Source organism: Diospyros lotus, chromosome 4 (genome assembly GCF_014633365.1).
Source record: "Diospyros lotus cultivar Yz01 chromosome 4, ASM1463336v1, whole genome shotgun sequence".
NCBI classification, from domain to species: Eukaryota; Viridiplantae; Streptophyta; class Magnoliopsida; order Ericales; family Ebenaceae; genus Diospyros; species Diospyros lotus.
In genome coordinates, this window is record NC_068341.1 from 18,276,933 (window position 1) to 18,289,590 (window position 12,658).

The following is a 12,658-nucleotide window of genomic DNA, read 5'->3' on the forward strand; positions in this document are numbered from 1 at the left end:
AACTTTTGGGTATTACATACGGAGACCCAAAAGGGTTTGAATAAAGACTCAATTTGTATGGTTTTGAGCTGACATATAACCATGTAAACATAGTCCACTCCGGTCCTTGATTCATTGTCGTTGCTTGTTCCTTCGTTGATGTGAGATTGTTAAAAAACATTATAATGAGCCTACTAGTTTTACTTCCTGCATGGGTTCCAGAAGGATCCTTGTAGTATTCTCATAGATGCACCGGCCCTTGTTAGTTATTTGTAGGTGTTACTCCATAATTGAGAAAATTGTTGTGTTACTAGTTTCCAAAGTCATTTGAATTTCAATTTCTTGTCTTTACCACTTACAAGATGTTTGACAACCCAACAGGGTATAGCTTGGCTAAGTAGCCAGCGGTGATTTTAAACCTGTGTTTCCCCCTTTTGCTTTTGTTAAATTCATCTCGTAGTAGTGCCTAGTAAGTCACATTATGCAGTTAAATTACATTTTGGTCTTTACTTCTTGATTCAGATGCTCTTCCCAGATTAAGAAGACGGAACTCAGAGACATTTAGATCACAATATATAAACAAAAAGGAAATCCGGTCAGCTCGCCCTTCTCATCTTGATTGAAACAAAAACTGTTGTGGTCCTAATTTGTGACTTAAGAGCTCTACTTGTTTATGAGTTTTGTCCTTATCTTTTTAGGTTGTTTATGTTTTTCTAGAGTCTGTGTTGGCACATGGAACGTTGGAGCTAAGCTTCCACCTGATGACTTGCATATTGAGAACTGGTTAGATATCAGTGAGCCTGCGGACATGTATATAATTGGGTAAGTGGTTAACAGATTGGTTCATATTCATGCAAATCATTTCTTCAGTCTGAAGTACATTTTACTTTCTTAATGTTGGCTTCTATTGTGGTAAGGTGGTTTTTACTTCAGCTTTTGTTCCCCACATATCTATGTGTAAATATGTGTATTTACATCCTCTTCCAAAATGCAAGGATTAACTGACTCCATTCTCTAATAGTTTTCAGGAGATTGTACCACTAAATGCTGGGAATATCTTTGGTGCCGAAGATAGTCGCCCGGTGCCAAAATGGGAAAACATCATCCGTAAAACCCTTAATAAGCTTCAACCTGCAAATTTGAAATTTAAATGCTACAGTGATCCCTCTTCTCCATCAAGATTTAAGCCAACTGATGATGCTCCAAATTTAGATGATGAAATATTGCTTGGATCTGATTGTGATACCGAGGAGGAAATCCATCTGTTAGGTGAAAAATCCGATAACTTTCAAGAAATGAGAGTCAGATTGGAGACACACGAAAATGTGTTTAGTTCTCAAAATGTGTCTAGTTATGATGCCCATTCCAGCATGCCAGTTTATCAGGATTTTGATAAGCAATTTTCTTCACCAAAGAGGCTGGACAGATTGAATTGCCTAAGGGTAGAAGATTGCATTGGAACTGCAGAAGCACCATTTTCTCAATCTAATAGCAAATTAGTGAAAACACTTGGTGAGAGAGAAAGGATTGGTTTGACCTGGCTAGAACCACCACGGGATATGCTAGCCAGGCATGTTTTAGACAGAAAAAATTCCTTTATGTCTACTAAATCTTTCAAAGCGTCCAAATCTTTTGGAACACACCGTCCTTTCAAGTTACCCACAACCAATTATAACAGAGTGCAACCAGGGGCAGCTCTCCTTGAGGAACTTGGCCTTGAGTCCCTTGTGTATCGTAAAAGAAGAAGTCCATATGTGAGGATAATCAGCAAGCAAATGGTTGGAATTTTACTCACTATATGGGTTCGTAGAAGCTTGCGAAGGCATGTCCATAATGTAAAGGTGTCTGCTGTTGGTGTTGGTGCCTTGGGCTACATAGGCAACAAGGTTGGTTCTTTTTATGAAATGATTTACTTTAATATTGATGATATTCCTGATACTCGGTTGTTTTTTCTGGTCAATGATACAAGATCTACACTGTAACTACTCATTTCTTTTCTTTTCTATTCATATTTTCCTGCATTTTGTCATGGAATATAGAGTTCAGCAATTTATGCTTTTGTGGATAGGTTAGCTTCGCATGTATACAAATAATGAAAAGAAACAATTATAAATATATACTTCAGGTCACGATGTAAAAAGACAAGCTTTATTTTTGAATTAATCTACAATCTTCAACTTCTTCAACAGGCTACTCTTGCCTCTTAATTTGAATGAAGAAAAGATACCATTGACAAGTCAAATTTAGGCTCTTTTTCTCTGTTTTGCGACTTTGCAGCTTATGTATGTTGTGCATTCCTCCATGAACTCATTGACATTGTCTCACGCTATGCCCCACCATCTTAAACTGGATTAAAGGGAATGCAAGTTCAGAAATTAGGTTGCAAGTCTATGTATTAACAAACTATCCTCATACACATCTATGTTCATAATGCGTTCTCTGAAGTGTTTAGGGATAAACATGTATTAATATATACATGTGGAATACATATCAGTATATATCTTTCTCATCAGGAGAGTTGATAAAGAAATATGGAGGGATCATGAAGTAATAGCAAGAGAGACTTAACCTCGACTCAATGCAACATAATCAAATAGTATTAGATATATGTAGTTGAAGATTGATGTAGAAGATCTGAGTGATTTGAGCACCCACGTTTTAGATGGTAAAGTTTAACCATGAAATTTTTTAGCTCATAACATTGATAAAGGAAAATGGACTTAAATGAGAAAACTGATTCTATAGGTGTGACCGTGTGAGAAGGCTAGTTTGTTGAAATATTAGTAATGAAGGAGGTTCTAGGTGAATCGAGTTAGACCTGAATTGATAGATAAGGAAAACTTTGACTCTCGTGCTTGTTAAGCTATTCTAGTTTGAATCAGAATACATAGAACCACATATAATGATGAACTTAATTATGAAAAAGGACAGAGAAACCCATATAGTGACTTTATATCATAACTTGGTCCATAAAAGAAAACTTGTGGGTTCACCTTACACTGGGTTCATAGCACAAATTATGAATAGTGAATACTCTACCTAAATACAAATTAAGAGCAAACTCATCAAGCAGTAGGTTTGGTCATGAAAATCATAGATTTCAACTTCGAATTAACCTTACAATGTATGTGGCATGCCTCATTTAATATTCCAAATACTTTTTTTTTTCCTTGTAGTTGTTGTTATGTTTTAGAAAAGCTTAAATTGGGAAATGGCTTTATTTTTGCCCATCAAGTTCTAAAATAGCCATACAGAGAATCTGTTGAATTGTATTGTTTCAGAAATATTTGGAGCAATTTTCCTCATCATTTACATGGGTATTGACCTCTATATATACACATCTTGCGCAAGCCTAAATAGGCAAAAAGAGTAAAATATGGATCTAGACAAGAGGAAATTATGAGAGAGAATGGTGGATCTTGATAGGATGGTTGTAGATCTTAACGCTCATCTCAAGATGGCGCATAGATATCATACATGTCCATCTTGTGTACAATACCATAAAACCCTTTCACCCTGAGACCCTTTGTAAGAACATCAAGCAATTGGTCGGAAAATTTGAGAAACAGTATGCAAATTATTCCTTTAGCGAGCTTCTCTTGATGAAGCGTCAATCCAATCTGTGTTTTGTGTGATCATATTGTAGCGAGTTATTGGCTATGTTAGCTACTTTATGGTCGCAATAGAGCATGACAGGATGTTGTTGCATAAGCCATAACTCAATAAGAAGCCAAAGGGCCTCTCATAATCCTTATGCCATAGCCCTATACTCGGCCTTTGTGCTGGAGCATGCGACTATATTTTGCTTCTTGCTACATCATATCACTAGGTTACCCCTTGAGTGACGAAATATACATATGGTGGTGTGGGTAAAATTAAAAAATTTATGTGCATCAAACATATACAGCGGAAATAATAAATACATGCACCATACTCAGTTTGGATATTTAAGCAACACATTATTTCATCTCATGAAATATAATAATCACATACTTGATGCCCGATGTTAGGTTGAGTACAAAAACCATTTCTGTACTGAGACGGAATCCACCTCAAGTCGTGGTGGGCCTAGTCCGTCCACACTTAGCATGCAATTTGGTACCTTTACGTGCACCTCTTCTCGTGCTAGCCAGAGAATTTGGTATCACCATCACCCGTGTGTCTTTTTCCCGTATGACACTCACACCTAATTAATTTCTTAAAGCAGAGACAGAAGAAGACAGAAGAGGAATAGAGAGCAACAAAAGCCAAGCAGCAACCTCCAATTTCCTCCTTCACGTCCAATTTTTCTTCTGTCGGTTGCCTCTACCTTAGCCTCTCAATTTTGCACTACATGGAGCGCATTAAGGAAGGTTGAGGCAGCACTGGGAGTCGATTGTCGATGCTAAGGCAGTTGACTCTCAATGCTTCGACTGCTAACAATTGACACACCACCGTCATTAACACTTAATGACATATCGGAGACACAATGGGTGTATAGCGACGATGCCATACGCAACATTATATAGTGTGTGACTTTCTAGGTTCACTATCTTCTAGCAAACAAATAACACTAAAACTTGTTTGGCACCGGCCAACATTCTTTAACCTATCACAAGAATCTCTCCATATCCTGGTGATGATTTGAGAGGTCCTGGGAAGTGCCTAACAATGGTCCAAGACAATATAGAAGACAATGAAGTCTAACTTCAAATGAGCGTATTACGGTTGATGATTATCGTGTGTTATAATCCTTTTGTCACCTAACGTCCTGACTGAACGAAAGTCATGGAATGATAAACTCACAAACTCAATAACTATGTGTCAAATTTTATTAGCATGACTAGATGACATCTCAGGAAACACCTTTCTTTATAATCAATTTGCCTTGGCCAGAGAGTGTCTTATCATACTAATAATAGACCACGTAGGACGTTCAACTCCTCAACAACGACGAGGGTGACAAATCCTATCCCTGAACACCTGCCTCCATATACCAGCAATACAAAACCATATAGATGAACGTTAGCAAATCTCGCATACCATTACACAAGACAGTTGTGCCAGTTCAAGTCTAATGATTAGTTACACTACAACAACTAGACGACATAACCATTATCCATAATGTCATGTGGTTAGTCATCAGTGTCACATTCAGTGCATTTTTCTCCAACAATCACCCACGAGTTTACTAGAGATATCCCCATGTCATATGGTATGTGACTCACCACCCTTATCATCAATAACTCATATTGATCAAGGTAGTAAACTCTGTGTTAGTCCATACTCGACTAATTAGAGTTCCCATCAGATTAATCCAAGAACCAGGAATCATTTAAGAAGTCCTGTCACTAGAGAATCTCATCACATAGTCTTAACACCTTAAAAATAAGATTCTCAAACAGGAGATTTAGGGAGTCATTCATATAACAAACTGGAGAGTTTATGAATGAAGATAAACATACCTTTTATAGATATATACAAAGATACATTAAATGTATTTATTACAAGCCCGCTAGACGTCACCAATCTATAACTAGTGCTTCACCATCGGTAGGTATAGAATACCCATCTTCTCAAGATACCGATCCAATTGTGACTGAGTCATAAATTTGGTGAGTGGGTCAGCTACATTATCCGCTGAATCTACTTTCTGCAATTGCATGTCCCCACATGCGATAATCTCTCGAATAAGATGAAATTGACACTCAATGTTTTTGGACTTTTGATAAGACCTAGGTTCCTTTACTTGTGCAATAGCCCCATTATTGTCACAATACAGAGGTACTGGTGACAGAATGGACAGAACCACACCAACTTCGGAAACAAATTTTCGAATCCAAACAGCTTCCTTAGCAGCATCACATGCCGCCATGTACTCTGCTTCAATGGTTGAATCCGTTGTGATTTCCTGCTTAGAACTCTTCCAACTCACAACACCACCATTTAAGAGAAATACAAAACTAGCGTCGATTTACGATCATCATCTGACTAAAAATCCGATTCTGTGTATCCATTAATATGGATCCGCACTCGGATTATTTGAACTACTCGGGAGCAGACCTCGTCTCCTGACGGGGTAGGATCTCTTTCCAATTCCGAAGGCTGGGGTCCTCGAGCCAACCCAGCTACCCGAACCTCCAGTCCTGCCCGTCGTCAGGTGCATCTTCCTCGTCCTCTTTCGGCACGATGTGTACCAGGCGGCCCACCAGCAGGGCCAGTATTAAAGCCCACCCACTTAAAGCCCAGAAGTCACGTGGCCACATGTCCCCCATTCACATTCAGGAGTACTCCCTTGTCCTTTAGTGCAAAGTAACACCGGGTACGCATACTTCCCCCATGACCTGTCACATCAACCCATTTAAAATTTGAAAATGGAATAATTCCTGCGCCTCCCACCCTGCAGATTTTTAACTCATGGGTGGGGCCCCCTCTGTACCAATCCACCCTCTTTCTCCAATACGCGCGAGGCCTGCTTGCGCTTCCCAACCAGCCACCTTTTTTCCCCGGGCCATGTGCGTGCACTGTTCCTGGTGCGCAAAGTCCACGTAGGACGTACTCCAAACGCAGCTTTATGCCGGCCAACCAATGGCCGACAAGTGGACCAACCACGTGTCGCCACGTGGCGAACAAAAACCGGAGCTAGAGGCCCTCAAGTACTTCAGAATATGTTTCATTGCGATCCGGTGACTCACCAGGATTTGACTAATATTGGCTAACAGCGAACACAATATCTGGCCTCGTACATATCATTGTATACATAAGGCTCCCAACCACCGAAGCATAAGGTATCTTACCCATACGATCTCTTTTTTTAGGTGCGTTTGGGGACATACCTTTAGAGAGATGAATTCCAGTCTTAACAGGTAACTGTCATTTCTTGGAATTCAACATCCTAAACCTCTATAGCATTTTCTCTATGTACAATCTCTGGGAGAGACCTATCAATTTTCTTACTCTTATTTCTATAAAGTCTAATCCCCAAAATATAAGTAGCATCTCCCAAATTCTTCATGGAGAACACTTTGGACAACTAGGCTTTGGTAAACAACATCATGTCCATATTGTTACCCATAATAAAAATATCATCCACATATAAGATTAGAAACACAACATTACTCCCACTAGCCTTCTTATATACACATGGTTCATCTGGATTTCTCATGTAACCAAGCTCTTTGATCTCATTATCAAAACGGATGTTCCAGTTCCTCGATGCTTGCTTCAAACCATAGATTGATCTCTTCAGCAAGCATACCTAACGTGGATCGGTGGACTCAAAACAACACGGTTGTTCTATATAGATTTCTTCCTCAAGAAACCCATTGAGGAACGCTATCTTAACATCCATCTGTTAGATCTCATAGTCATAGTAGGCGGCAATAGCTAATATTATCTTGATGGACTTAAGCATCGCGATTGGTAAAAAGGTCTCGTTATAGTCAATTCCTTGACACTGATGATATCCTTTAGCTACCAACTGAGCTTTATAAGTGGAAACATACTCATCGGCACTGATCTTTCTCTTGAAGATCCATTTACACTCTATAGAACTATTCCTTCAGGTGGATCTACCAAGATCCAGATTTGGTTAAAGTACATAGACTCCATTTCTGATTTCATAGTTACTTGCCACTTCGAGGAATCGATATCACATATTGCCACTTCAAAGAATCGATATCACATATCGCCTCCTCATAGGTGGTAAGATCAATCAATTTATCATTATCCCCAGACAAGAACAATTCTTGTATCTCTTTCATCGATAAACCATACTATCAATCCGGAGGATGAGATACTTTACTTAACTTACGAGGAATCTGTGCATCATTAACCAGACTTGGTTCACCTTGCTCAGTGATCTGATCAAGTATTTGTGGAACATAAGACCTATCTTCTGCCAAATCTATCTTTTGACCCATACCACTCTCCTGGATGAACATTTCTTCCAAGAAGATAACATGTCCAGTGACCACAACTCTTGGGTCAAGTAAAAAATATACATAATACTCTAAACTATCTTTAGGATATCCCACAAAACGACCTTTCTTAGATCTTGGTTCTAGCTTCTCTGTTTTCAACCTCTTAATATAAATCGGACAACTCCAAATCCTAACATGCTTAAGACTTAGTGGTTTCCCAACCCATATCTCATATGGCGTGGCCGAAATAGATTTAGTTGGTTCTCGATTTAATAAATAAATCGCGATAAGAATGGCATAACCCCCCACAATGAAATAGGTAAATCCGTGTAGCTAATCATGAAACGAACCATGTCAAACGAACCATGTCCAACAAAGTCCGATTCTTATGTTCAGTCACACTATTCAACTATAGTGTATATGGAGGCGTCAACTGTGAAACAATACCACACACTTTATGATAATCAACAAATTCAGTAATCAAATATTCATCTTCTCGATTTGATCGAAGAATCTTAATACTCTTTCCTGTTTGGTTTTTACTTCTGCCTTGAACTCTTTAAACTTTTCAAAAACTTCAGACTTGTACTTCATTAAGTACACGAAATCATACCAAGATAAATCATTAGTAAAAGTTACAAAATAGACATAACCACCTTGAACCATAACATTTATAGGTCCACACACATCAAAATGTTCCAATCCTAACAATTCAATAGCCCTTTCCCCTTGTCCAACAAAAGAAAACTTGGTCATTTTCCGGAGAATACATGACTCACAAGTTGGCCCGAGCTCAAAACTTAAATCGGTGATAAACCCTTGTTGAGCTAACTTTGTTAGCTGATTCTCGTTGATATGACCTAACCTAAGGTGCCACAATTACATAGGATTAATGTGATTATCCTGAGAACGTTTCTCTTTTAATGCGATACTTCTGTTAGGAACAACTTGTTGATTATGTTCACATTCATGTGTTTCTAGAAAGGGTTAATAACCTGGTTTATCCTAAACTTAGGGTCATTTTGCAATTTTATCCCGTTTTGAACTTTACTTCATTTGGTCATCGAACTTTAACTTTGGTGTCAATTTTATTCTAAATTGGCTAAGCGTGTACCCCAACATATGTGGTGGCTGAGGTGGCGTGTTGATGTGTCCAATAATGGGCACACAAGCAAAACGACATTGTTTTGCCTTACTCTTACTGCAAGCCATAAGACAAAACGACATTCTTTTGGGTCTTCTAGTTGTCTTCTCCATTGCGCTTCCTGTAAATAAATCATCGACAGTAGCTCAGATTCAGTCACCATTGTCGATTACCACCATCTTTGGTTGCCTTCATCTTCGCTTCCGTGGCCAACGATTAGCCTCTGCTATTACATTCGTTTGTCATCGTCGTCAATCAAGTGGGCTTCTCGACTTTTCAAAGCTTCGCGATCAATTGAGTGGGCCTCTGCAAATGTTCAACAACTTTTTGATTTTTTGATTGAGTGAGCCTCTGCAAACGTCCGACGCCGCTACCTTTGTTGAAGCTTTGCGACTTTTTGATTTCTCAATTGTCTTCTTGGGCAACAGCCACATATCGGCTTTTCATCTACATTGGCCATTGTGCTCCGATCGTCTTCTTCATCACATTCCCTACAACGTGACCGTCGACAACACCTAAATCCGTTGCCACTGACAGACGTCTTCCTTCCGTTTGCGGCCTCCAATCGACCTGCTCGCCATCATTACCAATCTCCCTCGCCACTGACATTGCTTCCAGCTTCCTCGTTACCGTCCATCCCTGCCTCTGTCTACCATTGAAGCAACTATTCCAAGCACACCCAGATCTTGCCTAGATCTGGCTCGGACTTGACCTGACGCAATTTACCAATAGATTCGACCCAGATCTTGCCCAATTTACCCGTTTTGTTGATGTGTCAATTATTGAATACATCAACACGCCACCTCAGCTAGGCCACACGTTAGGTCGATCTAGGATAAAATTGACATCAATGTTAAAGTTCAATGACCAAATTGAAGTAAAGCTCAAAACGGGATAAAATTGCAAAATAACCCTAAGTTTAGGATAAACCAGGCTATTAACCCTTCCAGAAAATATAGACCGTTTACCATTACAGTTTTGCCCACACACACATTACCATAATGTATGTAACAATAATTGTTGGCAAAAGAGAATTCATAATTTTGTTATACAAGCTTAGGAATTGACAAAACATTCTTTATAACATTAGGTATATGTGAACAGTCATAGAAAACTAATTAGTGTTCCCAACTAAAGAGAATTCACTTTGCAAGAATGCATCCTTCATATCCAATTGCCACAATTCCCAACCAAAGTTTGCAACACATGAAATTAGTGTTCAAACTATGTTCATTTTAGCTATGGGAGCAAAATTCTTATCGTAGTCAATGTCAGTGTTATTAAAAGCGCAAGGCGCACTAAGGCGCATAAGGGTCTTGGAGCCTGAGATGCAAGGCGCAAGGCGAGGCACGAGCCTAGTGGAACTAGGCGCAAGTTAATAAAAAATAAAATAAAATAAAAATATAGTTGAAGAAAAAGGTATAAAATAGGTCCTAACTTCTAATAATATTTTAACAAGCATGTTATAAAAAAAACCACTCTAAAGACCAAACACTTCTATATTTCCATCATTAGAAACATCATCTCTAATATCTTCTTCCACATCATCTACTCTTGTTGGATGATTTCTATGGTTTAGAAGTGTGATGATAGTTTCATACATTTTTTTGGTAAGTAATATACTAGACTTGAATTTGCATCTTTCTTTGTTTTGGTGACTTAATGTTGCATTTTGTTATTGCATGCCTTGAATTTGTTCAATTCTCCCTATCCATCTTCATCTAGTTCAAATTCAATTGGAGCATTTGAAGTATTAACATTTTTACTTATTGTCAAATTTGTAGTTGAAACAATAAATTTAAACCCTAAACAATAAAAAATTAAATAAAGTAACAAATAGTGAAATAAAAAACTTGAAAAACAACTAAAAAGCCCAAGGCGCGCGTCTTTTCCTAAGGCGCCTAGGGCTGAGGCGCGCCTTTTGGTCTGCACCCGCCTGGAAGGCTTTCAGGCACCCAAGGTGCGCCTTGCGCCTAGGCGCGCCTTTAATAACACTGGTCAATGTCATATATTTGTGTGTACCCCTTGCCCATTGACTTGGCATTCAAACACTCTACTTTACCCTCTAGCGTGTGCTTGACAGTAAACACTCATTTGCAGCCAATTGAGTGCTTTCTTAGGAAGTGGAACCAGTTCCCAATTTACATTTTTAACCAAAGCTCTCATCTCCTCAAGCATGTCTTCCTTCCATTTAGAATCTTGTATAACTTCCTTCTAATCATGAGGAATAGTAATAGATGCCAAAAATTTGGAAAAAATTCTAAATACAAGAGATAACAACTCAAAATATACAAAATTAGCTACAAGATGATGAGTACTACAAAGGTTATTCCTATAACGAGCTAGTATTTTCACATTACAAGAAGGTTTAGGTAAAGCTATAAGATTATCAAGGTCAGTAGCATGAGGTAGTGGTGGTGGATGTTATACCTTGAGGTAGAGAAAGCAACTTGGAGCAACCGATAGGATCAAGTAATTGGATATTAGTAGGATGTACGATGGTCTAACTATAACCTTCTGGTCTCACATACATCTTCAAAACCTGTGGTTATGTCACACGTTCCTTTGAATGGTATCCATGCTCACTTATACTGACATCACCACCACCTTTATCATCTTCATTTAAGATGCCACCACCTTCAACATCTTCATTTGGGATGCTATGTATATCATTATTGGAGACATTATCACTCTTCCCCTTTCAACCAATGTCACTAAGGAAAGGTATGGGAGACATATTCATTTGGGATGCCATCTATATCATTATTGGAGACATTATCACTCTTCCCCTCTCGATCAATGCCACTAAGGAAGGGTATGTGAGAGGTAGAAGGGACACCAAGCGATTGCTTTTGTGATAACTCAGAATTTCTTCAATTTCTATTCACAATCAGCTAATAACTCAATTACATGGGCTAGAATTTCGCCCCATAATTATACAACAACAGAAGCAAATTAATTATAAATACACAATTCAGGGGCGTTTCGTTACAAAACAAACATCAGTCAATGTAATACAACAATTACAATATCTAAGCCCTTGATCACAACTCACACCCCAAAGATCTTTTCTGTCGGGATTGTCCTGTACACATAGCCATCTAAGATCGACACGCCAAGTGATCCAACCGTGACATCAGCTCCCACACCTGGAATGATGTAAAGACAAGGTGAACCACAAAGCTCAGCAAACATAGTAGAAGAATAAAGATAAAACTGAGAATAAATCTCTCACCCAGAATACGCCCCACACAATGTAATGCCACAAATGATAATATCACACCATATCATGCATAAAGATATCCAGTGCATAACACAGATGTACCAATGCATGTAATGGTCCTTAGGGCTCACGTAAGAAATGCACAACCTGACACCCAAGTCCCGGCATACAAACTTGCCGCAACCATGACTGGCTAGCATAAATCACATGAGGCCGAGGCCCTCACAATATAATCCACATGAGCCCGAAGCTCTCATAACATAATCCGCACGAGCTCGAGGCTCTCATCATACCCACATGCCGGAGTTCTCGAGTCATAGCTCCACTCATAACTATCGAGGGACAACTCCATATCACAATCCACATCATATTGTAACCATGCAATGCGACAAATAGGGAATGCAATGGCTT

General features: G+C 38.9%; 1 protein-coding gene across 7 annotated transcripts in view; it reads left to right on the forward strand.

Moving 5' to 3' along the window:
* The window catches only part of LOC127800190 (type IV inositol polyphosphate 5-phosphatase 3-like), a 64,963-nt gene that overhangs the window by 9,765 nt on the left and 42,540 nt on the right, over positions 1-12,658 (forward strand). For all 7 annotated transcript variants that reach the window (XR_008022746.1, XR_008022745.1, XM_052334661.1 and 4 more), the window contains 3 exons: positions 502-574; positions 697-801; positions 1,001-1,865. Coding sequence is in view for 5 of the 7 variants with exons in the window: in XM_052334661.1 (XP_052190621.1) it covers positions 502-574; positions 697-801; positions 1,001-1,865 (1,043 nt within the window). In the remaining 2 variants the exon portion in view is untranslated. The remainder of the gene's footprint in view (positions 1-501; positions 575-696; positions 802-1,000; positions 1,866-12,658) is intronic.